This window comes from Hippichthys cyanospilos, chromosome 3, assembly GCF_059441005.1.
Source record: "Hippichthys cyanospilos isolate Australia breed blue-spotted pipefish chromosome 3, RoL_Hcya_1.0, whole genome shotgun sequence".
In the NCBI taxonomy this organism is placed as follows: domain Eukaryota; kingdom Metazoa; phylum Chordata; class Actinopteri; order Syngnathiformes; family Syngnathidae; genus Hippichthys; species Hippichthys cyanospilos.
In genome coordinates, this window is record NC_142371.1 from 19,516,654 (window position 1) to 19,544,449 (window position 27,796).

The 27,796-nt window shown below is 39.3% G+C and overlaps 1 protein-coding gene across 1 annotated transcript in view; it reads right to left on the reverse strand.

Moving 5' to 3' along the window:
* Window positions 1-16,973: 16,973 nt before the first annotated feature.
* Window positions 16,974-27,796, reverse strand: part of pitpnc1b (phosphatidylinositol transfer protein cytoplasmic 1b) — an 18,574-nt gene continuing 7,751 nt past the window's right edge. The window contains exons 3-10 of the mRNA XM_088409295.1: window positions 26,795-26,883; window positions 26,562-26,569; window positions 25,673-25,744; window positions 24,857-24,946; window positions 23,195-23,350; window positions 21,864-21,927; window positions 20,508-20,585; window positions 16,974-17,615 (exon numbers count right to left, since the gene is read on the reverse strand). Of these exons, the coding sequence (XP_088265421.1) occupies window positions 17,467-17,615; window positions 20,508-20,585; window positions 21,864-21,927; window positions 23,195-23,350; window positions 24,857-24,946; window positions 25,673-25,744; window positions 26,562-26,569; window positions 26,795-26,883 (706 nt within the window). The 3' untranslated portion in view covers window positions 16,974-17,466. The remainder of the gene's footprint in view (window positions 17,616-20,507; window positions 20,586-21,863; window positions 21,928-23,194; window positions 23,351-24,856; window positions 24,947-25,672; window positions 25,745-26,561; window positions 26,570-26,794; window positions 26,884-27,796) is intronic.

Sequence of the window (27,796 nt, forward strand, 5' to 3'; positions counted from 1 at the left end):
GCAGGCAGGTAGAAAGAGAGTCGTCCACACCAAGGTTATGTACGGCATTTTACAGTCATCCAGTGGACATGATTGGTAATTGATTGGTCAATTGTGGGGCACTAATCACGACTTTTTGTGTGTTCCAATTGCAGCACAGCTACAGAACCACATCCTTTGCCGTGCTTTTAAGTGTAGTTACGAAAATAGAAAAAATAATCACTATGAACGCAAGCACAAGCACATCAACGCCTAGCTAACAGACTAGTGGCCTCTAGTGGTGGTGTGAAGGTGGGCAAAAATCCACCTACGGACTGACGGACCGAGGATGAACATTTTTTTTCTGGCTTGAAACCGACGATGACGGAAAAGGGGGGCAGGGCTCTAACGGATGACGGACCAGGAAAAAAAAAAAAAAAAAAAAAAAAAAAATATATATATATATATATATATATATATATGTATCAAATGCAGCAGAGCGTTTCAAGTAACAGAGCAAAGAGAGGAAGCGTTGGGCACGGCGGCAAAGCACTCAGGGGTCGCAAAATCCATCAAAGACTATCATTAGCGCACGAGGCGTGCGGATGGGGGCTGCTGGGCCTCGGGAGGAAAACATGGCAGGCAATCACCGCGCCACGACATTCCGCCAGGAAACAAAGCGACGAAGGAGGAGGTTCACTCATCAATGGCCGACACGCCGCAAATGAGGGTTGGGCTTATTAGCCTGCATCGGGGGTACCCAATGAAGTGGCCCCGTGTCACTCGAGTGACAAATGGCCGCCGGCTTAAAGTCGGATTGATTTTTATCCCTCTAATGATGGAGAGCAAAGATCCTCCAGGAGATCCCTGTCAGCTCCCATCAACAATTACATTCAAGGAAATATTCTCAATCAATTTCTCCCCGCGGGCCCGTGTGCGGGTGTGTGCGCGCCCGAGCATTTGTCTTTCTTTTTTATTTCTTTTTTATTTTTTTATTTTATTTAGAGTGCATCATTGAATGGTTCAGATGAACTCATTCAATTCCAAAAGCATATTTTTATGTTTTTTTTTAAGAGACCAATCATTCGATCCCAGGTACTTTTTTACGTATCTAATAATCTATTAGTAATCAATTACCTTAGTACCTTACCCAAAGTAATTAATTACTGTTCTACTGTGTTAAATTTTAATTCTTTGGTACTTAAAGTAACCAATTAATTTGTATAAAAACTAATTGACTCAAACATGACTACTTTTGTACTTAATGCCTAAAGTAAGCTATTACCTTGGTACTTAATGACTTAAAGTATTTTTTGTACTTAAAGTAATAACTTTAGTAAGCACCTAAAGTAGTCAATTACTTGAAAATTCATAGTTAATTAACTATAAATAATAAATTCTATTTCTTAATTGTATCTAATACACAGATAGGTACCTGGGATTGATTGTCTGTAAATCCTAAAAAAAACCCATTCTAATTAGCTAAGTAATCGATTACTTTTGTACTCAATCGAGTACAAAAGTTTTGCGATCCTTTTTTTTTAACCAAACATTAAAAAACAACCTGAAAAGCTTATAAATAAGTAATAGGAATTGATTGTCTGAAATCGAATTGATGAGTTGAAGCCCCGCCCTTCCGGTCCCGCCCACCAATTCAAGTCCCGCCCACCTCAGGTCCAGGAGCCCTCCCAGGGACCGGAAGTGGGCTGACTTCAACGCATCAATCACTTTTGACAGCTGCGAATGCATTTTCACACTTTAATGCTCCTTCAATAACCAAACCGCTCTGCAGTAAAGTGTCAAAAAGTGTCGAAAACAAATGGAGATATTCCACAGGCTTGGATTCTTCTACTTTCTTCTCCGCTTTCCTCTTTTTTAACTTTTCAATTGGACCTTTCGAAGATCACTGGGCAGGGATAAAAATGCGGTTTGGAGAGTGAAAAGGTGCCTTCACAGGAACCTCCAAAGAAGTCCGCTCAACTGGAGTCTCGGCGCCAACGTGTCAAAGGTGACTCCAAGCAGTCGCGGCACATCAAAAAGTTCCTTCAGCATTTCTTCCCCCTTCATTCTTCCAACATCCGAGACTGGCCAGGCGAGACTTGCTTTGCTGCTAATTAGTCCAATTAGTCTTCTCCCGACAGCAACTCTGCTCAACATCACTTAAAAATCTTTAAAAAAAAAAAGAAAAGCAAAGTGCCATATGCTCGCCGCTTCTACAGTCAACTTTTTGCTAATAGCGCTAACATTTTGGTCACTTTATTATCATCGTTAGAAACGAAACGTAGACTTATATTTTTTAAAAATCATTTCTTTAATATCCATACAAACGATCAAGTATTTCCTGATGTAAAGCGAGTCACATCAGCGAGTCTACGTGTGAGTCTCAGACTTGACTCGAACTGGTTAGCTTAGTGCTGAACACACAATGCTAAACGCAATGCAAAACACGACAGCCGGGCTAACATAACTAGCATCATTGTGGTACTAAATATAAACATTAAAAAATGTTATTAAACAGAACTTGACAAGTTTTTGTTGTCTTGGGTTTGACTCTGTTTCCTGTGTAGCGTAATGCTAACATAAAATACAAAGCTAGCATCACTGTTGTAATTATAATCATTTAAACAACTTTTTATAACACACGCAAGGCAGCAGTATTCCAGTCTGGACTGAGAATTCGACAAGGTGGGGTTTTTGTTTTTGTCTCACACTTGACTCAGACTCCTAGCATAATGCTAACACACAATGTTTAACACACTAACATAATTGCAGCGTGAATTATAAACCTTCAAAAACGCTATTAAAGCAGTTATGAAAGCAGAATCTTTTTATTTTTATGCAGTACTTACTTGTGCAAAGCATTTTTAGATGAGGATAAAAAATAAAATAAACTTGAAAACAAAGTCCTGTGTCATCCATGTTTGATTTATTCAACTTCGGAACTGCATTTGTGTGACAGAAACTTGAATCACTAACAGCAACACACATTTATAACAGAAAAAGATGATAACATGATTATTTTTTGGAAGAAGTCGATAGATATATAGTGTTCCAATTCATTTGTGATTAATTTGAAAAGAAGCCTAGTGTCCCTGTCATATATATATATATATATATATATATATATATATATATATATATATATATATATATATATATATATATATATATATATATATATATATATACGTTTATGTGTGGCAATCACTGCTCAAGCACTCCCCTCGTCTCCAGCCGACGGCGTTGTGGGCGGGGCCTGGAGCGCCTCGGCGTGTTGTTCCCCCGCCACGATTGCAGGGGAGCGGGCCGAGGTGCGCCGCATCCACCCGGCGGCCACGCTTCATCCATGTTAATGAGGACGGGAGAGCTGCCGCTCCTCCAAGGTCACACGCAGCAGCAACAATGTAGCGGCGCTGTCGGGATTAAGCGGCGCATGCATCTTTGTTCCGCACGCTGGTAGTTTGTCCACAGATCCTCACTGAGAACATTGACCTTGCCATGCCAAAACAAATTGAGGCTGCTGCTCGCTTTGCTTACACATATGATCAGCATGCGTGCGCCACATATTTACCCAAGACAAATGCATCCGTTGGACTATCTAAATACCCTTGTGCGGTATTTTGATCGTTTTTAATTCCTTCCACATCATTCTGGCAGTATTTTAAAGAGATTGAAACCTGAAACCTAATTTCAAACTCTACTTTGAAATCCTGTTTTGAAACCCTACCCTTGGTCTAAAACCAGAACACAGTTTAGTATACTTATATTAAAACGCTACATCAAATACTGGAACCTAGATTGAATCCCAATACCAAATTTGAAACCGTACTGTGAAACCCTAACCAATACTTTGAAACGCTAACCCATTTTTGAATCCTTTTTTGAAAGTTCTTGATCCTAATTTGAAACCCTAGATTGAAACCCTAACCAATACTTTAAAACCCTAAACTTGGATTAAAATCCTTCTTTTAAACCCATACCCATTTTTTAAACCCTACTTTAAGGCTTTTACCCTAGTTAGAAACCCTAGATTGAAACCCTAAACCTAATTTGAAACCCTAGATTGAAACCCTAACCAATACTTTGAAACCCTAAACTAGGTTTAAAACCTTCCTTTGAAACCCTGACCCACTTTTGAAACCCTACTTTGAAACCCTAACCCTAATTTTAAACCCTAGATTGAAACCCTGCTTTGAAACCCTAACCAATACTTTGAAACCCTAAACTTGGTTTCAAACCTTCCTTTGATACCTTAACCCACTTTTGAAACCCTACTTCGAAACCTTAACCCTAATTTTAAACCCTAGATTGAAACCCAACTTTGAAACCCTAACCAATACTTTGATACCCTAAACTTGGTTTAATACCTGCTTTTGAAACCCTAACCCACTTTTGAAACCCTACTTTGAAACCCTAATCCTTATTTTAAACCCTGGATTGAAACCCTACTTTGAAACCCCAACCAATACTTTGAAACCCTAAACTTGAATTAAAATCCTCCTCTTACACCACACCTATATTCAAAACCCTACTTTATGGCCTTTACCTTAGTTAGAAACTCTAGATTGGAACCCTACTTTGAAACCCTAACCCACTATTGAAACCCTACTTTGAAACCCTGACCCTAATTTTAAACCCTAGATTGAAACCCTACTTTGAAACCCTAACCCTAATATTAAACCCTAAATTGAAACCCTACTTTGAAACCCTAACCAATATTTCGAAACCCTAGACTTGGTTTGAAACCTTCCTTTGAAACCCTAACCCACTTTTGAAACCCTACTTCAAGTCCTTGATCCTAATTTGAAACCCTAGATCGAAACCCTAGAATTTTGAAACCATTGAAAACCGAGCCATTTTATAGCCCAACTCAAAGTAGGGTTCCAAAGTAGGGTTCTGAGCTCCATCTAAGACCCCTCCCTTCCCCACCCTCCCCGCATCTCTGCTTTTCTATCGTTCGCACGCATCCCATAATAGTCCGGCCCGGCGCCAGGGCTGACTCCTCCTTCGCCCGGTCGCCCAAAACCTCGGCGCTGTGCACGGAGACAGATGGAGAGCCTCCTGCTCCGCTCCTGTGATTAATGCTCACACACACACAGATACACACGCCGATGCACACGAGCGGCGGGGACGCCATGCATAAGTAGGCGAGGACGAGCTTGATGACGCGCGGGCCAAATGCATGACGGCGCCCGTCCGATGTCCCTGTCAAACCGCGAGTGATCACAAATACGTTTGAAGGATGTCTTTGTAACGTTTGCTGTCAAACTCATTTTTACGGCGGGCCGCGTCCCGTTTAGAATTTCTGTCGGAATGACCGCCAAGTCAAATGCGTTTGAAATGTGGCCCTCGCTTACTTGCGCACTTACCAATTAGAGGCCAGTCAAAGCTGTTCAAAAAGGTTTGGGAACAAAAAATGGTTGGAAGGAAGGAAGGAAGGAAGGAAGGAAGGAAGGAAGGAAGGAAGGAAGGAAGGAAGGAAGGAAGGAAGGAAGGAAGGAAGGAGAAGAAGGGAGGGAAGGAAGCAGTGACAAAAGGAAGGAGCGAAAAGAAGAGGAAGGAAGGAAGAAGAAAAAAGATGGAAGGAATGTGAAGAAAGGAGGAGAGAAAAAGAGAAAGGAAGGAAGGAATGAAGGAAAGAAAGAAGGAGAGAAAATAGTAACGGAACAAGGAATGAAGAGAGGAAGAGAGGGAGGAAAGTGGAGAAAGGAAGGGAAGAAAAGGAGCGGAAGGAAGGAAGGGATGTGAGGAAAGGAAGAAGGGAAATGGAGACAAAGGAAGGAAGGTGAGAAAAAAGAAAGGAGAGAAAAAGGAAGGAAGGGATGTGAAGGGAAGGCGAGAACAAAGGAAGGGAGGGACGTGAAAGAAGAAAGGAAGGAAGGAGAGAAGGAAGGAAGGAAAGAAAAGGGGTGAAAGGCAAGAAGGAAGGAAATAAGGAAGGAAGGAATGAATGTGAAGAAAATAAGGAGAAAAATGAGAGAAAAGGCGGATGAAGGGAGGGAAGGAGGGAGGGAAGGAAGCAGTGAAGGAAGGAAGGAAGGAAGGAAGGAAGGAAGGAAGGAAGGAAGGAAGGAAGGAAGGAAGGGAGGAAAAAGGGAGGGAAGGAGGGATGGAAGAATTAAGGGCGTAAGGAAAGAAGGAAGGAAGTAGAGAAAAACGGAAAAGAAGGAAGGAATGTATGTGAAGAAATAAAGAAGAGAAAAGGAAGGAAGGAAGGAAAACAATTGAAGAAGGGAGGAGGAAAGGAAGCAAGGGAGGAAGTACGGGGGAAGGAATGAAGAAAATGGATGTGAAGAAATAAAGAAGAGAAAAGGAAAGTAAGGAAGGAAAACAATTGAAGAAGGAAAGGAGGACAAAAAGGAAGGGAGGAAGTACGGGGGGAGGAATGAAGGAAATTGGAAAGAAGGGAAGGAAGTAGAGAACGAAAGAAGGAAGGAAGGAAGGAAGGAGAGAAAAGGACAGAAAAAAGAAAAAGAATTTGAAGGAAGGAAGCAAATGCATAATCACTATTGTTACAATCCTTCCGCCAAAAAAAACAAGCACTGTTCCTTTCTTGGCATTAATTTGCATTCGTTAATACCTGCAGAAACTCAAATCTCCCACAGCCCCTGAAGCGCACTCTCATATGCTTTCAACAGAAAAACTGGTGCGGGAACAACAAACGCGCACGTTTGTTTATGTGGTCTGGGGGCTGGGGCCTTTCATGGTGCCGCAACAAGGACGCGCATGCTGAACACGAGGCGCCGCTTTGCCAGTAAGGTCATCGCGCGCACTGTGCACTCACACGCACGCTCTTGCGCATATGTTGAAATAAGGAAAAACTGCTGCAAAAATCATTTGGACTTATCAAAATGATATGATATTAATCAATCAATCAGTGGTAGATTGTGTCATGAAAAATTGCGACTGGTGACAATGTAAGAAAAAAAAGCCTCATAACATTGTGCGAAGGAGTCACTATCACGAATGCTGAGCAATAAGTTGATTCATGTTGCAATTAATTTGCTCGGAATTTGAAAAGACAATTACAGGTACTGTATATTGTTTCTGGCATGGCATTAAATTGAATGCAGAAACAACTTTATGTGCCTTCATGTATGCCCAGGAGTACACACACCCCCATTTGAGAACCACTGATGTTTTTTTTTAAAGCTAGGAACATTCCTAGTCATTCCCATTCATTTCAATCTGAAAGGCTGATATGAGAATGAAACTCTTTTATTTTTTGGAAACTCTTTTATTTTTTGGACAAAGGAGCCACTGTCACAAAATTAGCAACAAGTAGATTCATGTTGCAACTAATTGGCTCTTAATTTGAAAAGAAATTTATATTTGATTATATTTATATTATATGACATATTAATGTGATTCACATTCACTTCAATGGGCAAAGATGATTTGAGAACGAATCTCAGCTTTTTTTTCAAAGGAGTCAGTATCACAATAAGGGATAAGTAAATTAATGTTCCAATTAATTTGCTCTTGATTTGAAAATAAAGTTTCTGTCATAGCAATAAATTGGATGCAGAAAACCCTTTAAATGTCTTCACGTGCCCGCAGTAGTACACATATCCCACATTTGAGAACCACTGACATTTATTTAAGGCTGGAACGCATTAATGTCATTTCCATTCATTTGAATGGGGTAGGATGATTTGAGAATAAAACTCACCTTTTTTTTTTTTTTTTAAATGATTGAGGCTTGTTGTTGCTGCTAATGCTGGAGTGGGAAACGCTGGTTCCTGCCGCCCGGGACCTCATGACCCGTTTGTCTGGGCGGGCCTCCGCTGGCTCTCTAATAGGCCTGCGAGCCAGCCAGACACAGCTCCATTCCAGAGTGGGTGCCTCTGGGAATTCAACTGAATTTCAGGTAATGAGTTAAAATGGGGAAACTTGAGACAAGTAACTCAAAGAAGAAGTGTTGAAAAAAAAAACACATGGCCAGTAAAATTATATATATATATACATATATATTTATTTTTCACTTCCTTTATTAACCCTTGCACGGTATTTTGTCCAATCCTGTGATCTTTACATCAAAGGCATTTCACATCAAAGCATTGAAAGGAGCTAGTCGGAGCTGAAATTTCACCCAGAAGGTGACAACATGTCAAAGTTCAACACTTGGTTTTCACACTAGTGCACCTTCTGTGCGCTAAAATACCGCCAGAATGACGTGGAAGAAAATGACCCAAAAATGGTCAAAATAGTACAAAAGGGATAAAAATGCTACTAATCCATCAGAAAGACCAAATGTTGTAGTTTTTCTTATTTTTTTTAACTTTTTGAAGGCTATAAAGATTTAATGCCATTTCAATTAAGTATCGTCATTGCCATTTGAAAGGCGACTGTTTTTTGTTTCTTTTTTACCCATATGACATTAAGAAATATTCCGACGTTATGTAAAAAAAATAAATAAATGGGAGGTCAAGATATCATTAAACACAGGAGGAGGGAATTTTGAACATAAACAAGCAAGCACACAGTTTGATTTAGTGAAAGAGCACAAGAGTTTAATGAAAAGTTGGCCCGTTGACATTATTAAAATAATGTTTTGTCATTATTGTTTTGTTAAAGGCCATCAATATATTAAATGTCATACTTCAGAATCCTGATGCTGTTTTTTTTCTTCTTTTTCTGAAAGTCTCAAAAACGTCGTGATGTGCATTACAATGCGGACGCTGTTATAATTCGAGTGACCGATAATTTTACTTCACTTTCCAATTAGTGACAAAATACATGTGACATAAATCGTTGTTCTATATTATTGTCCATGTTATAATCCCTCGTTTTTTGCAGTAAATGTGGACCAGAACCCCACTGTAATAAGTAAAAAAGCGTCATATATAAGGCAAATATTACTGCAGTAAAACATATTAATTTAAATCTTAAATTATTAAACCTTGTACAGTAACTGTACTGTTGTTCCTTACCGTTCCCATTCTTTTTGAATGTAGTTTCATGGAGAGCCGCGGTTATATTAGCGGCGACCGGAAGTCTAATTCAAGTGAGGCCTGCAGCTGACCAAACATGATAACAATCAGCGTTTACTCTTGAAATTCCAATTTATGACAAAAGAAATCTTGGGAAGAGATTTACAACGCTCAGGTGCAACGCTGATCTTTTCTGACCCTCAATCGTTCCTAACAGTGTGTGAGTTTCACAAGGGAGACAGGCACTCCTACAAGACACGTGATTGGCTCCCGGCAAGACCATCGACCAATGAGGGCAAGAGTTGCATCTACTCCCTGCTCTCATTGATCGTTGGTCATACCAGTCGCACAATTACGTGTCTTGTAGGAGTTCCCGTCTCCCTCATGAAACTCACACATGCTGTTATGAGTGAAGGGAGGGTAGGTAATAAATTTCTTTTGTAATAAATTGGAAATGGTATATAGTCCCATGTGGCTTATACATGATAAAAATCAAATTTTCTATTTAAATATTTGTTGGTGCGGCTTATAGTCCGAAAAATACGTTTTTAAAAATAGCTGTCCAGTTCTTTGCCTGATGATAAATTAAACTGTTTACTCAGAGAGTGAATGAAAATGAAACTGCAATCCAAGTTTAGTAATGGTTGTTTACAGCAATTCAAACATACTTTGCTAATATATTCCTCTCACGCTGGCTCGCGTTTTGTAATTAATAGTGCTGGCGCGGCAATTAAAACGGGCAAGTTTTATGGCCTCTGCCGATGAAGACGATTCTCAATTCCGTTTTGTTTCGGGGAGGGGGGTGGGGGGAGGCGGGGACGCCGAGCGACCGGGACTTTTTCCGCACTTGACTGTTTTGCTTAGCCGCGGCGCGATTCGTTAGCGGGCCGAGTAGCAGCCATGGGAACAGCCGCGAAGGAAACGAAAACACATCGGCGTCGACGCGAAACGCCTTGACAATCATTATCGAGCGAAAGCAGCGCCGTCCGACTGCAGTCCGCCGGGGCCTGCCGCGCACGCCGTCGCACGCTAATCCATATTCGCTTTCCTAATTGCCGGCGAGTTTTTCCACTCTGCCCGCCGCCTGATAAGGTCCCGGTAAAAGTAATCCCGGGCTGACGTTACAAATTGGAGAACGGGCTAGCACGCGAGAGGATTTCCGGTCATTTGCGTTGGTTGAGTGGGCTTCTAAGTGGATCGCTGACGCTATCGTGAGGGTGAGAAGCGCGTTTTGCGCTTATTGCGCCACATCATCTCGCGACATAGGATGCGACCAAGAACTCTGGCAAAGATGGATTTATTCAATACTCTGCTCCCTCTCATGTTATATAGCGGACTTACAAGGCATCGGTACTTTAATGGCTTACTCGTAGATACTCGTAGATCATTTATTGTGGGAGCCATTAGCGCCGGAAGGAACTTTTGTTGGAAGGCTAAAAAAGAGAATTGGTATGCTTGAGACTAATATACAACAATTGTTGTAGTGGCCTGACCTGTGACAGGGACAGCAGGCTTCTTTTCAAATTAATCACAAATGAATTGGAACATTTATTGCTAATTTATGTTGTTGGCTTGTTTTTCCTGTTATAGATTAGTATATTATATACATACAAATATATATATATATATATATATATATATATATATATATATATATATATATATATATATATATATATATATATATATATATATATATATATATATCTTAATTAATTAATTAATTAAAAGTAATTAATTAAATAATTAATTATTTTGTTCATACATATATATATATATATATATATATATATATATATATATATATATATATATATATATATATATATATATATATATATATATATATATATATATATATATATATATATATATATATAGTATACATTAAGTAGTGGCCTGAATAATTAATTTTCTTAATTTTCCTGCGACAAATAATGATTCAGTGTATGTCAGTTTTTGTTTAATTTTTTTAAGAATATTTTTGGTTTCATACGGCTTAATATATGTATATATATATATATATATATATATATATATATATATATATATATATATATATATATATATATATATATATATATATATATATATATGTGTGTGTGTGTGTGTGTGTGTGTTTTTTGTAGTTTTTGTGTAGACTCCCCCCACTGGTCAGGCATGGCAACTGCACGGAGAGGCGCACGTACACTGGTGGCAAGAATCAAGGGTTAAAAATTCTAGCTGCAAAACACGCTAAATATAAATCCAGCCTGGATGGAGTGCACAAGGGGAGGAAAAGTCCACATCCCATCGACACGCCGCAACTTTTCCATTCACACATCCGCAGGCACGCGGCAATTACACAATTATAAGATCAATGTTGCGTGTGGATTCTTATACGACACAATGGCGGCGCGGCATAATTGCGGGGCGAGGAGGACGGACATTAGAAGAAATGGACGCGCGCGCATATACTCACACACGCACAATCAGACAAATGCGGCAGCGTTGTGCAGCTTGTGAATGGAGAGCCGCTATCGATTGGGAGTGGAGGCTCGTTCATCAGTGTGCTTGGGCCAGATGCCATTAAGATGGCCCGGAAATTAGACCGGCGTGCGTACTGTATGTACACGCCCACTCCTCCGACACACACACACACGCACACACACACACTCACGCTCGCAATGGCTTCACATTCAAAATATTGCATTGTGTTTAGCTGCATCACAAAAACATGGCGTGATTGTCAAGACTTTGTGACAAACACGTTCAAATGTGTTTGTAAGTACATTGAAATATTTGTAAGTACTGTATGTTTAAATATTTGCAAGTACGTTTGAGCATGTTCGCATGATGTACTGTATGAACATACTTGCTAATATATTCAAACATGTTTGCAAGTGCGTTCGAACGTGCTCAAAAACACGTTCAAACTTGTTTTTAAATATGCTTAAATATTTGCAAGTATGTTTGAACATGTTCACACGATGTTCGAACATACTTTCTAATTGGTTTGAACATACTTGCTAATAAGTTTAAACAAGTTCGCAAGTATGTTCGACCGTGCTCGCAAACACGTTCAAACGTCTTTGTCAGTACGTTTGAACATGTTGACATGACATTTGAACATACTTGTCAATAAAGTTAAACAAGTTAGCAAGTACGTTCAAACGTGCTTGCAAACACGTTCGAACGTCTTTGTATGTTTAAATATTTGACCCGACATTTGAACATACTTGCTAATAAGTTTAAACGTGTTTGCAAGTACATTCAAACGTGCATGCAAACACGTTCGAATGTCTTTGTAAGTACGCTTGAACATGTTGACATGACATTAGCATACTTGCTAATGAGTTTAAACATGTTCAAACGTGCTTGCAAACACGTTCGAACGTCTTTGTAGGTTTAAATATTTGACCCGACATTTGAACATACTTGCTAATAAGTTAAAACGTGTTTGCAAGTACATTCAAACGTGCATGCAAACACGTTCGAATGTCTTCGTAAGTACGCTTGAACATGTTGACATTAACATACTTGCTAATGAGTTTAAACACATTCGAACATCTTTGTATGTTTGAATATTTGCAAATACGTTTGAACATGTTTGTACGACGTTTTTGAAGGTATTTAATTGTATATTCAAACATGTTTGCAAACAAGTTCGAACGTACTCGTGAATACGTTCAAACGCGCTCGCTATCGTGTTTGCTTGCTAACATAATTGCTAATAAGTTTAAACACGTTCGAACATCTTTGTATGTTTAAATATTTGCAAATATGTTTGAACATGTTCATACGACGTTTTTGAAGGTATTTAATTGTATATTCAAACATATTTGCAAACAAGTTCGAACGTACTCGTGAATACGTTCATACGCGCTCGCTAACGTGTTTGCGAGTACGTTTGACCGTTTGCAACACGGTCCTGTTACTGCATTTTCGTACATACTTTTGAATACATCGAAACAAAGTCGCAAGAACATTCGGACGCCATTTTCGGACAACGGTGTTGACGTCACACCCTTCCAATTAGGTCCGGCACTTGACCCGCTCTTCTCGCGGTGCTAGCTCAAGGTCCCGCACGTGTGAGGGATGAGCCACTCCGGGGAGCCTCCGTCTTTTCTCCGCCGCGCGATTTATGGCACGTGATGGGCAAAGTGGGAATAGCGGCATGATTCGGAGCTGCGGGGTCGGGATCTATGATAATGTACCGTGGGGAACATTTCCATATAATGAAGACGCTCCATCTTCCTTAGAGCTTCTCCGGAGGGAGGCCGGCGAAGGAACAAGAGCGATAAAAGAGCCGGATGGAAGGAGGTGACGGGAAGGTGCGCAAGAAGCTCCAGGAGGGCAAAGCTAGCAGCGAGAGGGCGAACGAATCATCGGCGACAAAGAAGTCAAAGACGACCAGGTGATGCCGATGCGGCCGCTGGTTAATATCGGCCAACCCTTCAGCTCCAAACGCTGGCCAGTGTTTACAAACTCTCTTCAAATATTTGTTTCGACAAATATTACCAACTGTTCTCTTCGGTTTGTAACAGGATTTATAGAACAAGAGGAATTTTCAGGACTATAAACCGCAGCAGCAAAAATTAAGCAAAAAATAAATAGATAAATTACCACAGATAAGCCGCACCAGACTATAAGCCGCAGGACGTAACATCAAATATTTACGCAGAAAGATGGTTAATGTTTTTTGAATTAAAAAAAAAAAAAAGTCCATATTATACACACTAAACAGATATGCACATTTGTTTTACAGATTATATCCTTTTAGCCACACTGGACTATAAACCGCAGGGCTCAAATCATGAGAAAAAAATTGTTTTTCACTGTCAAATTCGTCCATAACATACTAGCAAGTATGTTTAAATGAATGTAAATTTACAACTATAACTTTGCAAATGTGTAAACGTTTACTGCCTCTTACTGTACGTCTTAATGACGTTACTGCTAGCGGTGGGACGAGACACAAAATAACGAGATGTCTCACGAGATTGAGCCTGTGAGACCAGATTTAGCAAATTTCGTTTATTGAATAATGCCCAACATAATTTTTACCATGGTCAAAATGTTTTCTCACTTACTTCTTTTCTAATGCTTAACAAAATGGGTTAGCTACGGTGTATGGCTTTTGTTTTTTGTGTTTTTTTTTGGGGGTGTTCAAAAACCGACTGCAATTTCTGCCAATATTTGACCAAAATATTGCCAAAGGTGTTTTGAAAGTAATGGAAAGTAAATTTCTCGTTTAGACTGCAGATATTGACAGACAGAATATTTAGCACTCGCGCGCTGCTAGCTAGCGGCTAACCTATGCCATCGGCTGTGCTGAACACTGGCAACAGACGGCGTAAGATAAAATTAAATTGTTTTGTTCTTTTACTGCCCCGAATCGGCGATTGAATATGACTCACGGACAAGTTGTGTCTTTTGTATCGAGTGGCAACTTGTGCTGATCGTAATCTCACGATAGCTCGTCGCACGAGATCTCATTGTATTCGTTTCATTTATTAATTTCTTACTAATATTACAGAAAGTTGGACCGACATTTCTATTCTTTTTAATGGGTGACGCTGCTTTGTGATATATGCGTTTTGAGTTACAAACGCGGTCACAGAACGACTGAAGCTCATATCTCAAAACGTGACGTATATACTGTTTGCGCCATTTGATATTCCCCAAGTAAAATATGCGCCTTGGCTGAATGGAGGTTGGGGAACAATGCATTAGCTAGTAATCCAATTGAGTGGGTTAAAAAAACAAAACATTGTGGTAGAGAACCTCATTTCTCAGTCACACACACACATACACAAATAAGAGCCCGACTTATTTTGATCATCTTAAAAGGATATGGTGCATTATAATAATGGGATTATTGGAAACCCCCCCGGCAGATGGATGATTTTACTGTCGTCGTGAGGGCTCGGCTCCCATTGGCTCAAACCCTCGCCGGTGCACGGACTTTACGATACACACGCACACACACATCGCAAAATTCAAACGATGCATCTGGTAAATTTTCATTCTCTCCTGTAACCGCGTCCAATGACAAGTCATACGCGGGATCGGAGGTGTGACATCGGAGCAGATGCTCCATCCGGGCGGGTCAATACCGATCAAACGCGCTTAATAATTTGCGGCGGGAGGTCGCTCACCTCACCCGTCGGTGCGCGTTAACACACCAGATGGGAATCGCTGGGAATACGGTAAATTATATTTATTGGAAAAAGAAAATGACACCATATCATTTTCCTGATACATTTTCCAAATTGATTCATAGAAAACTGAATGCTACATACATTATGTCCTGATTTATGAACAGAAATCTCTTCTACCGATCAATATAAAGCTAATATACGGAAGCATATGGAGGAAACGTTTTTCAGTGGCACACTTGTTCAAACAAACAGCAAATATGCTCGAACGTAAATTCAAACACATTCAAAAGTATTTAAATGTATTTGAAAGTACTCTGAAGCTTAACGCTATGTGGCATTATGAGGAAAAAAAAAATACGTTCGAACGTGATCGCGAGTACGTTCGGACGTGTTTACAAATAGGTTCGAACGTGTTTCGAAAATGACATGCACAAGTAAATATAACGAAAAAATGAAAACAATGAACAATCTTACCCCAAGAACGTGATTGCAAGTACGTTTTTACGTGATTGCAAGTACGTTTTTACGTACTCGCAAAACATTTTGAAGGTACTTTCAGGTAGTTGAAGGTACTTGTTTTTAAATATGTTCTGATTTCTTACAGCTAAATCGTAAAACATATATTTTTCCCATAACGGCAAATGCAGTGTTGATTTAAAACATGCGCAAGTAAAAAACAGAACAAAACAAAACAAAACAAAAAAACATTATTTTTCGCATATGGCCTACATTATTCCCTTTTTTTTTTTTAGGTCCGTTTGGCATTGTTTTTTTTACCATTTTTTGCCACTCAAATCAAGTAAACATTGTTTATCAATTTCTTTTAATTTTATACTTCTCAGTTCTGCTTGACTCTTTGTTTGAACCATAATGCTAATATCCTGTGGCATTATGCAAAAAAAAAAACTATTTTTGAAGCATTTGGCCCAATGAGTACATTTGAACATTTTCAAGTAAATTCGAATGATTTTGCCAGTCAAAAATGTTGACGCCCCACCGCCAGCGCTAATAATCTCGTAAATTGCTCCATTATTGAGCGATAATTGACGTTTAGCCCCGGCCTGACCCGTTTTGCGGCTTTCAGCCCAGAGATCAAGCGTCGATACGCCGCGTGACGATACACCTGCTGTGACCTTTTGGCCCAGGTGCGGAGGGAGGCAAATCCATTGCATTGACAGCCTAACTCTCATTAGATCCACTCTATTAAACACCTTCTGCATCCGCGCGTGAGCTTCATCGCGGGGGCCGAGACACAACGGCGGAATTTTTTCAAGCTACAGTAAAAGCACCAGGCGAGGGACTTTTTCATGAATTTTGAGATTTAATACCCCAAGGAATCTTTGCAAGATATAGTTCTTAAAATATATTTTAAGATCACGTTGGTTATTTCCTGAGGAGTTCCCCAAATTTGGTCCAGTGATTTGCAAATGTAAAAAAAAATGTTTGTTTTTGTCACAGTGCGTGGCAGCGAAATTTGATGACCCCCCCCATAAAACAAAAGTGGCATAACTCCGGGGCAAAATGGGGACTTGAGATTGGCCGAGGAAGGAAAAGCGTCATTTTGTGGTTCAACCCTTGTGCACACACACTTTGCAAACTTTACACATTGCATTTTTGTTCCTAATTTTTAAATGCTTTTAAAGGCATAATAATTCAAGGTATTTATGAATATCGTTTTTCTATCAACCACTCAAATTGTTCAGTGGTTAAATTTATTAACACCCATAAAAATTGAAAAATGGTATGCTCTGTCTTTGTAGCCAGTGAAGTGACAAAGACATGTTAACTGGTCTCTACCGCCACCTACTGTCTTGAGGTGAAACTGGAGTCAACAAAGAATTTTCTCTTTGCTGACATAGTTTGACCGCCGCTCAACGGAATGTAGCAAAAATCGCAGGAGAATCAATGTAGTAAATCCGATTAAAATGCATCTGAAAAATTGTCATTAAAATGGTTTCATATGGTCCAAATTTTGGACAATGATTAACTTTTGTACACAAAATCTCACACATCCAGCTGCAATCACATAGAAATGGCAGAATCAATTAATTCTGAAATTTTACATGTTTTAATCATCTGCTGGAAATTTCAGCCCCCTAGCCTTTTTCCCCCATTGATTATTTTATGATGGCATAAAATAATCTAATAATCTAAGGATATATATATATATCTATATATATATATATATATATATATATATATATATATATATATATATATATATATATATCAACCCTATTTAGTGGAAGTTTAAGTGTCATTGTTCTTTCACAAAAGTATCACAAAAAACATTCATTACTTAAAAAAAAAGCACAAAAAAAAACAAAGCACAAACAAAACAAAACAAACAAAAACAAGAATTTGTGCTTTCTGTACAAAGCAGTATCAACACGTCGCCCAAATTGCTGACTTGCGAACGCAAATACGAGTTCTCATTCTGAGGACGTGGAGTTGAGCCGTAAGAAACCCTGTTGGACGGCGGCGTCCCCCGAAGGTTCGGAGGCCCCCATTTTCCTCAGGGTACGCTCATCCGTCACAGACATGGAGCGAGAGAAGATGGGCGCGGAGGACGTCGGACTTCCTGGAAGACACAAAAAGTATCATCAAAAATGGCATTTTTAAAGGACAATTCCCGTATTTGCCCCCGCAAAATTGTGATAGACGCCGAGTATAACAAGGCCGAGTATTAACAGGCTGTTGGACTGCTTCAGACTACACGTTAGGATTTCGGCGCGTTATGCAGTACATCGGAATACGCCCTGAAGCCGTGGCGTGGGAACACTTTGGTACTAGCTCGTTTTTGTTTGTTTGTTTTTTTTTTGGTGTTTTTTTGTTTTGTTTTGTTTTTTCCAAGCGCTAATATGGCGCTTATGACATCGTTCCTTTCTCCCATTGTGCGCGAGGACCTTGAAAGTGACTCGCATGAGAAATGACACCTTTCCATTTGACTCAAGTATAATCAAAGTGAGTGCTAGACACTTAAGTTTACCTTTAGTTGACCCCGCCCCCTTTCTTCTGCCGGGAGCCAATCCCGGCTGACTTTCGAGTGAGATACCTCGGACCGGTCGCCCGTCAATTCAAGGGCAAATTAAAAACTCCCAGCCACGCCGTCAGACCAGTGAAGCTCTACGCAATTTGGCATCAGCCAACTTTTTTTTTTTTTTTTTTACGAGCGGCCGGAGTAAAATGACATCCATTTAATTTTATAACGGCGAATGAATGAAATTAAGCCTACTAATGCGCCGCTGCGTTTGAGAGCCACACGCGGCAGGCGAGTGCAGCTGCGGCCGCTTGAGCGATGATTGCAGATTCCTTGCATCTTGAGGTCTCATCATTACACACAAACACACCCAACACATGTTTGTATACTTGTGAGGACATCCATTGACATGATGCATTTCCTAGGCCCTAATCTTAACCCAAATTCTAATCTATACTTTAAAAGCAAGTCTTGACGCTCAAAAAGTGGTCTGAAGTGAGGACCGGCCTAATTGTCCTCACTTCTACATAATGTCCTCACTACGTCGGATCGTAATACCTTTATGATTCGGGTGAAAAGGACTACCGTGACCTAAATACCGTAAACGACTCCTGGCGGGCACCACGTTGGGGAGAGATGATCTTTTTTATGTCGAGCACAATGTAAAAGTTAACCAACTCATTTAATCCCAAAGACATATTTTTAAGTGTCCAGACATTCAATTCCAAGTACTTAATTATTTAGTCGAATATTTTTTCTGCGGACATATTTTTATTTCTACAATAAAAAAAAGACAGGTCTGAAACTTTTTGTTGATTATTTTTTGTGGACAAATGACATTGCAGTTCATGATTTATTTTCGGGAAAAGACCGCTGCTGTAATCCCGAAAGAGGACACTTTATCTAATATTTTTCTGTGCAGAAATATGTATTTATAACTATTTATTTTCGAGAACAGGTCCAAAACTTTGATTTCATTTTTGGACAAACATATAATAATAATGTTCATCATTTATTTTTGAAAACAAAAAAACTAATCATTTACTTAAGTCCACCGAGTGCTGGACTGCAAAGACGTATAAACACGTTTTCGGTACTGAATGAGTTCCGATAATTTTGTGGTGTACTACCGAAACAGAAATTGATTATAAACTGCCTGTCATTTTTGAGTGTGTATCATTTATTCAGTATTTTTGTCAGCTGGGCATCAGGAAGAGGTTAAACACGGCAACCAGCAGGGGGCAGGGCGCGCACACACATACGCACAAACACACACACACATACACACACCGGCAGGTGTGACATTTGCAGCGAGTGCTGCAATGTCTGCTTATTTATGTGCTGAAGGTCTGGTGACGCCACAAGTTCACCAGGTGGCTGCATTACACTGTTTATCAGAGCCACGCAGCGGCATTATCACTTCATGAGAGCCAGCGCCCCCCCCCCCCCCCCCCCCCCACCGCACCCCCCCCCCCCCCCCCACTCTGTTCTCCCGCGTCGAGGAAATGCCTCCTGACTGCACACACAGATGCGCAGCAGCCATCTGGGGAAAATGCTGCACCAAGCCTCGTTTCAGCCATCCCAGTTATTCCGAGAACGCCGCCGCGAAAAAAAAAAAAAAAAAAAATCAGGGTCGATGTCGATTCCTGATCATTAAGCATAAATAAATAAGTGAGAGTACACATAAATTGAGCCTCTGACTTAAATGTATTTTTTTAAAGACGCTTCTGGGTTCATCAAATAGATCCGCGGTTCGCAAATGCCGAGTACTGAGTCTAGTTTCCGAGTCTAGTTCTAATTACTGGTTACGTTGGATTTTTTTGTCTTGTTTTTTTTTTTATAAAGACGTTCTAAATACGTTTTGTCTGCTACTGGGATCAAATTCTCATCCTCACTTGACAATGAAGCTGTCGAAATTAAGTGAATAATCGGCAACTAATTGATTATCAAATTAATCGACATCTATTTTAATAACAGTAATGTTCACTGCGCTGTTTTTCAACTTTCAACAGTAATTATTTATTGATTTTATTTCACAAAAACAGACAGATGATCTTTTACGTTTATTTAAAATAAGGCATTTGGAAATATCTGTTTTTACTTTGACAAAAATGACCGAACCAGTAAACAAATCAGTTTCAAAAAGGTGTTGTGTGTGTGTGTTTTTTAAAAATCCCGACATAATATTAAATAAACACCAATAATTGTTAAACGATGATGAGAATTTTTTAAATGTATTTTTATGCCAAATAAAAATGTATCCGATTAATCGATGATAATTGATTATAAAAATATCTAAAAAATAACATAAAAATAATATGTACATAATTAATATAAGTATAAATATGAACCAAACCCTAACTCAATATTAAAATGTATATTATGTCATGCAAAATGTTGTAATTATAATTTTACTCCTGACTGTGATGTATCCAATGTTCATTTTACAATGAATTGAGTGACGTTCCGAGTGGATTGTTTTGTGATTCTCACCTGCGTTTTGTTTAATTTTGCTGTTGGTCTTCTTTTGCATCATCTGCTCGTACTGTCTCACCTCCTCCAAGCTCAGCCCTGGAAGTGGAAAATTCACACATACTAAAAAATGGCACATCCTTGGATATTTATTGATTTATTATAATATAAATACTTGACCGAATAGTAGCATAGCTAATTTGGTACCTTCGTCTCATCAACTGAGCCCATTTTAGGGACCCATTTTGTTTCTGTTGTGCCTCTGTTTACCCTGAGAGGCCTATCCTTCTGGAAGTTTCACTTGGGACTCATCAGACCACATGTTCCACATGGTCCAATCATTGTGAAACTGATTCCTTTCCCTCACATTAGCCTCACTAACATTTTTTTTTCTTTTTCTTGAGGCCACACATCTGTTTGATCCCAACCCCCTGAGCTCTCTTCACATTGTGTGTGTGGAAATGTTCTTATTCCCCCATATTAAAGTTCTCCCACAGACTTTTAACATTTGATTACAGCAAACCTGCAAGTAATGACCATATTGCTTTCACCATGTGGCTCAGGACTATTCATCTGGGTTTTGCATAATGCGCTGGAGTGTGCCGTTTTTGACCCAATTCCAAAGGAACATATGGTGCCAGAACACCGCCATTAAGTTTTGACAATGAAAATAAAATTTGGGATTGAAGAGAACGCAAAAGACGTACAGGCATATAATTTGGAGCATAGGTATCCAACTCCAGTCCTCGAGGGCCGGTATCCTGCATGTTTTTCGGTTTTCTCTCCCCAACACAGCTGATTCAAATGATTAGCTTATTAGCAAGCGCTGCAGGGGCTGGAAGACGATCCTGATCATTTGAATCAGGTGTGTTGGAGAGAGAAAGGGCTTGAAAACACGCAGGATACCGGACCTCAAGGACTGGAGTTTGACACCAAACTTTTGTAAGATGTCCTACTTTCCTGACAATCAGAGCCCTTTTCAAACAATCTGCTCTTTGTGCCCTTGAGCAAGGCACGGCATCGTTCCGGAACATGCCGTGACGTCTGTACCTCCGTACACGCCGAGCGGCGCGTCCCATTTTGCACGGGGGCGGGGGGTTGGGAATTTGCGGGCGTCGCGCAATAACAGAAAGGAGCATCGTTTGAATTTGCCCACAGGGATAATAAAGAGGAGCTAATTGTTATTTCAATTACTATGAACATCATTTCCAGGAGATATGACTTCCGAAACCAGACGCTCCTCGCCGCATCGGCTCGCGGTAAATAAAGTCGGCGCCTCCGGTGATGATCCCGTGCGATTTCTTGCGTTTTAAGGCGGCGACTTCAGCGCAAAGCGCACGCTTGCACGTTTGATATCTCGCGTGTTCTTTGACCCACCGTGCCATTCGTCCACCCAAGCCACCGCTTGCCTGTGACCAATCAGGAGAATGTCCCGGATGTTCTGGATAAAGCACAGATAAAAAGACAATTTATGTGCATTCGCTATCATTACGCCCTAAAATGTCTCAATAAGTATATGAGCTAGCACACTATGAGTATTGCTTGTATATTTTGCTGTTTGAATGTACAGTTTTCAGGTGCTTTTTGATTTTGCAGTAAAACAACGACAAACAACTTGAAGCAATGAGATTTAAATGTGTGTGGGAATAAGAAAAATAGGGACATGTAAGTAGCAAAACCGATGATCAGTTTTGTGCTGGTACCTGGCCTTATTTCAAGGTATTGGAACTTGTGATACTAGAACCGGAGGTTTTCTTTCTCACAAACTAGAAACAACAAATAGGCACAACAGGAAGTTGCCATTAATTCTGTGGAAGTTTTTTTGGTTTCAGGTTTATTGGAGGATGCATTTCAAGTAATCAATAAATGCAGATCAATTTTTCATTCTTTCTTCTGATTGACTCTTGGCCAGGAAATGCAAGATAGAAGTTTTTTCAATTCCTTTATCAAAGATGTGTTTTAGTAAATTCAACCTCAGCAACAGTTTTAAAGTTTGTTTGTTTAGCTTCAACACTGTTTTGTTCTTCTTCTCGATCTTCCGAAGCGTTTCGGTTTCAGTTTTGACTTTCTGGCTCATTGTTACGTGAATTTGCTACCTGAGTGCTGCCATCGATTTAAAAAAAATAATAATGCAGCGTTGACGTTTTGGACCTCGAGATAGCACTTTTGAAATCCTGCAGACGAAATCTCAAAAGAACGAGATCTCGGGTAAAAACGATGATCTGCGAGGGCAAAACAAACATGACGGATGAAGTTGTCAAAAAAATGCCTAACGAGAGCACTGCTAAATCGTACAAGCCTATTCTTAATCCAGAGTACTAGGGGTATCGATACTTAGTATCGGCGACTGCTGAAAAAAAGTGGTATAGAACTCATTATACTGCTGAAAAAAAGTGGTATAGAACTCATTATTTAATTAACAAATTAATGAATCATTTAATTCATGAACTAATGAACCAATTACCTTCCACGGCCTCCCTCCTAAGTGACGCATCTGCAGTTGCGTAAATAAACACTCCTGGCCACTAATTGCATCAAAACGGTAGCTTGACTTGACTAATGAATTCCGTAATGTCTGACTTGCTTACATAAGCAACATAGTTCACACGCACTTAAAGAGGTTAGAGATTAGGGGAACCTGAATTCAATTCCACTGTACGATCGGATGTGTCCGAAACTAAACAAAAATCCCAAAAGACGAGTCTCACTCTGTGGATGAACTCCTCGGTCTTGGTCTGCAAGCCGTAGACCTCGAAGCTGCAGTGGACCTTCTTGTAGGAGCACATGATGGGCTGGTGCGCATCCCTCCATCCCTCCTCCAGAGGCCCTCGATTGGTCTTACTCGACCGCCAGCGAGAAAGGTCCTGCGCAGCGCAAACGCAAGTCTTATAAGCAAAAGTGCCGAGCCGGCGGAAAAGCGGGCCCTTCGAGGCGTGTGAAGAAAGAAAAGTTGGGATGCGTGCAAGCAGATTGCACGCAGCTCATAAAGTGTCGCCGGATGCCTCGGCGACTTAAGGCTGATTAAAATTGGGGTTTTAATATTCTCGCCGCGCCGTTTAAGGCGTGACTCGGCTCTTGTTTGTTTTCGCTTGCGTGTACTTATGCTGGAGCGGCGCCCAAAATTTTCTTTGCAACAATATGTTATACATGGGGCGACACGGTGGAAGAGTGGTTAGCACATTCGCCTCACAGTTCAGAGTCCCATTCTCAGGAAATTCACGCTATTAACTTTTGAAAATACATTGGAGGTATGTGCACGTACTTCAGGTGAGGTTTCAACAGGGTATCTGCAGGAATAAGTGATTTCATGAGTACATTTTTCCCATGTGCAAATTAATTGGAACATGAAGCAACCTATTGCTAAAACTGTTATAGTGACCCCTTGGCAAAATGTTATATGCTTTAATGCCGTGACTATAACGGTACATCTTTATTTTCAAATTAAAAGCAAATTAATTGGAACATGAAGCACCCTATTGCTAAATGTATCGTAGTGACCCACTTGCAAAATGTCAAATGCTTTAAAGCCGTGACTATAACGGTACATCTTTATTCTCAAATTAAAAGCAAACTAATTGGAACATGAAGCACCCTATTGCTAAAACTGTTATAGCGACCCCATGGCAAAATGTTATATGCTTTAATGCCGTGACTATAACGGTACATATTTATTCTCAAATTAAAAGCAAATTAATTGGAACATGAAGCACCCTACTGCTAAACTGTATCGTAGTGACCCACTTGCAAAATGTCAAACGCTTTAATGGCGTAACAGGAACAGTGCATTTTTCTTTTCAAATTAAAAGGCAAATGAATTGGAACAGGAAACAACCTATTGCTAAACCGTGTTGTAGTGACTCCATGGCAAAATGTTATATGCTTTAATGCCGTGACTATAACGGTACATATTTATTCTCAAATTAAAAGCAAATTAATTGGAACATGAAGCACCCTACTGCTAAACTGTATCGTAGTGACCCACTTGCAAAATGTCAAACGCTTTAATGGCGTAACAGGAACAGTGCATTTTTCTTTTCAAATTAAAAGGCAAATGAATTGGAACAGGAAACAACCTATTGCTAAACCGTGTTGTAGTGACTCCTTTGCAAACATTTGCATGCTGTAATGCTGGATCAGGAACATTATATTTTTCTTTTCAAATGAAGAACAAATTATTTGGAACATGACACAACCTATTGCTATGCTATGTTACGGTGACCGCTTTGCAAATCATGTGCCTTTTTTGTGCTAATTTTACAGCTAATGAGCAATCTATCTCTGCTATAAGCACGAATACACAAGCAGACCATTATCATATAACATATTAATGTCGTCGTTATGTTTGTGAATCGCAGCTGAACCGGACGCACCTCCGACTCTTTGTAGTGCTTTTCGGGGATGGGGTCACTCAGGATATCCAGGAAACTCACGTCCTCCGCGGGCGTCGCCGTGTCGAAGATCTTTATCCAAAAAAACCCCCAGAAAGAAGCAGGTCAGAAAAAAAAAAAAAAAAACAAGTCCCATTATAAAAGTGCACTACAGGCAAAATGTAATAAGGAGTTAAAAAAAAAAAAGAATAATTCCGTCCCTGAAGCATTAGCAAAACGTGGAAATTTGGACTTGTTATGAAAATGTCAGCTCGGTCGACGTGGCCTCGCCACGCTCTTGCGCAAATACCGCATTTTGACATCGCTACCTCCATGCGCACGTACGGCTAGTAATAAGGGACAAAAGCAAAAGACTGGAAATTGAATTTCCCTTCGAGGGCCGGAAAAACGAGGGAAAAAAAAAATGGAATTACGAGGACGGGCATTATTGACGTCATTTAGCTAGCGTGAATAGGCGGGAAGTGTGCTTTAAGCCCATTGTGATTTAAATGAGCTTATTTGCAGCTGAGTTAGTGCTGAAAAATGACATATGAATATTCATAACTTGGCATTCAGGTTCATTTTAAATAGTCAAGTGAGATTAAATATGTCTGAGAAATATGACACATTTGATAGTGTCTTTAAAAAAGATCTGAAATAATAATCACATATTCAATTGGAATTGCTCAATGGAGGGGGAAGAAAATTTCTTTTTCAAACTCGTTCTTGTCGAACAAGTATATATACTTCACTAAACTAAGTAAACTAAACTAACTAACTAAACTTAACAATAACAAGTATAGTTTGGCCCGTACTCACATTGTCATTACAGCCGTTGTTGTTCTCGAATCGCGTCTCGATGCGGATACTGAACTTGGGAAGGAATGACACCTGTAGAGAAACAATACATGTTTTTCAAAATAAGAGCAAATATATATATATATATATATATATATATATATATATATATATATATATATATATATATATATATATATATATATATATATATATATATATATATATATAAATTTATATATATTTTTTAATTTATATTTATATATATATATATATATATATATATATATATATATATATATATATATATATATATAAATTTATATATTTTTTTAAATTTATATTTATATATATATATATATATATATATATATATATATATATATACACACACACACAAATTATGTATTATTACATAATATTTACAGAGCATTTTTTAATTTATATCAATACAATATATAATTTATAATCAAAGCATTTTTAGCCATTTAAAGAATAAAAACAACCAAAAACTCACTGGTCAATCAACATTAAATCATTATCTCTTGTATTAATTTGAGAAATTGACAATTGTGATTTATGACAATGAATTAACAATATTAATTATGAGTAACACTCAATATTTAATATTATAAACACAATTTTTTTTGTACATAAAATGAAGTGCCTTTGTTTGGTACCATATTAAAGGTCTGTTCTAAAATGAAGTCATTGACTTGATTGTAAATAAAGTTTTCAAATGATTGACAAGTGTGGTTGAACCATTCTGTGTGTGTGTGTGGGGGGGGGGGGGTGTCATTTTTAAGTATATTTTCCTGAAATAGTTAAATAATTTAATAACCAGTTTGAGAGGGTTTTTAAAAATATTTTAAACCACCGCGCTAACCAAATGATCCGGAAGCGGACTTACCGAGTATTCTGTTGTGCCACAGATGTTCAACATGGAGAAAAAAAAAAAACAAAACAGCGTTAGCGACTCCCACGCGCATTGCCACGCATTTGCCCCGGCGCGTACGTGTTAACACGCAAACATGCGCAAATACCATCAATATTTGATGCTTCCCACGCAAAACATCTGTTGAAAGTAAACAGCAGCCGCGAAACTTTCGCATCATACTCGAGAAAACAAATGCAAACGGGCACCTGTGATGGTGTACGGGTAGAAATTCCAGGCCTTTTCCGTCACGTAGAAGAAGCGCGGCGCCAACGCCTTGGCCCAGGCCGGCAGCTTGCTGAAACCGCATCGGGAGGAACCAAGATAGGGAGTGGAACCGAGAGAAAACGGAATTGGCAAGGAATGAGTTTTCGATTACCTCCGGGCGGCTGTTTGGGTGAGTCATAAAGGAAAGTCAAAACGTTTGTTCCACATCAGGTGGCGGAACTTGGTCCCATCGCTTTTAGGGTGTGATGATGTGGGCGTGATTAAACGCCGCGCTGTTTTCGTGGAAGGCAAATTCTTATTCTTGGAAACCAAATACGGTTCATTTCAGGTCGTACTCCGGTGCGGTTTTTAGGTCGATTATTTGATTGTTCGGATTGGATTTATGAAGCGCTTTAAAACCGGCTCGGATTCAAATCAACCCACTTCATTTCGCTAGTTGGCTGCCATTTATCGTAAAATTCCGGAAATATTATACAACTATGGCTGCACGATTACGGGCAAAATAATAATCCCGATTATTTTGGTCGATATTGAAATGTTTGCTAACACATGTCTATTTATTGCCCTTTAAAAACAAAAAAAAAACAAGCAGTAAACAAGGCTTCAAGGCTTGATACTTAAAGATAATAATAATAATAATAAAAATAATAATAATAATAATAAACTAAAATAAAGTAAATAATAATGAAAAGCTCACTTACTCGCTGAGTGCAAACCAATGAAAAAAATGAGGCCTACTTACAACCAAGCACTTACTTTTCAGCAAATTTGAATCAATTAGCAGTCAAAATGTCTTTTTCCGTCATTTCGAATCAAATTTATTCCAATTTCGGGTCTCAAGCTAGCACTGTATATATTAGGAATCAGGTGAGAAACTCAACGCCATTTCACACTGGTAAATGATATATTAGGGTGAGAAAACGCTTTTGTCATGCAAACATGTGGGAAACACTGCCCCCTGGTGGTAGGATGATAAAGTGCTT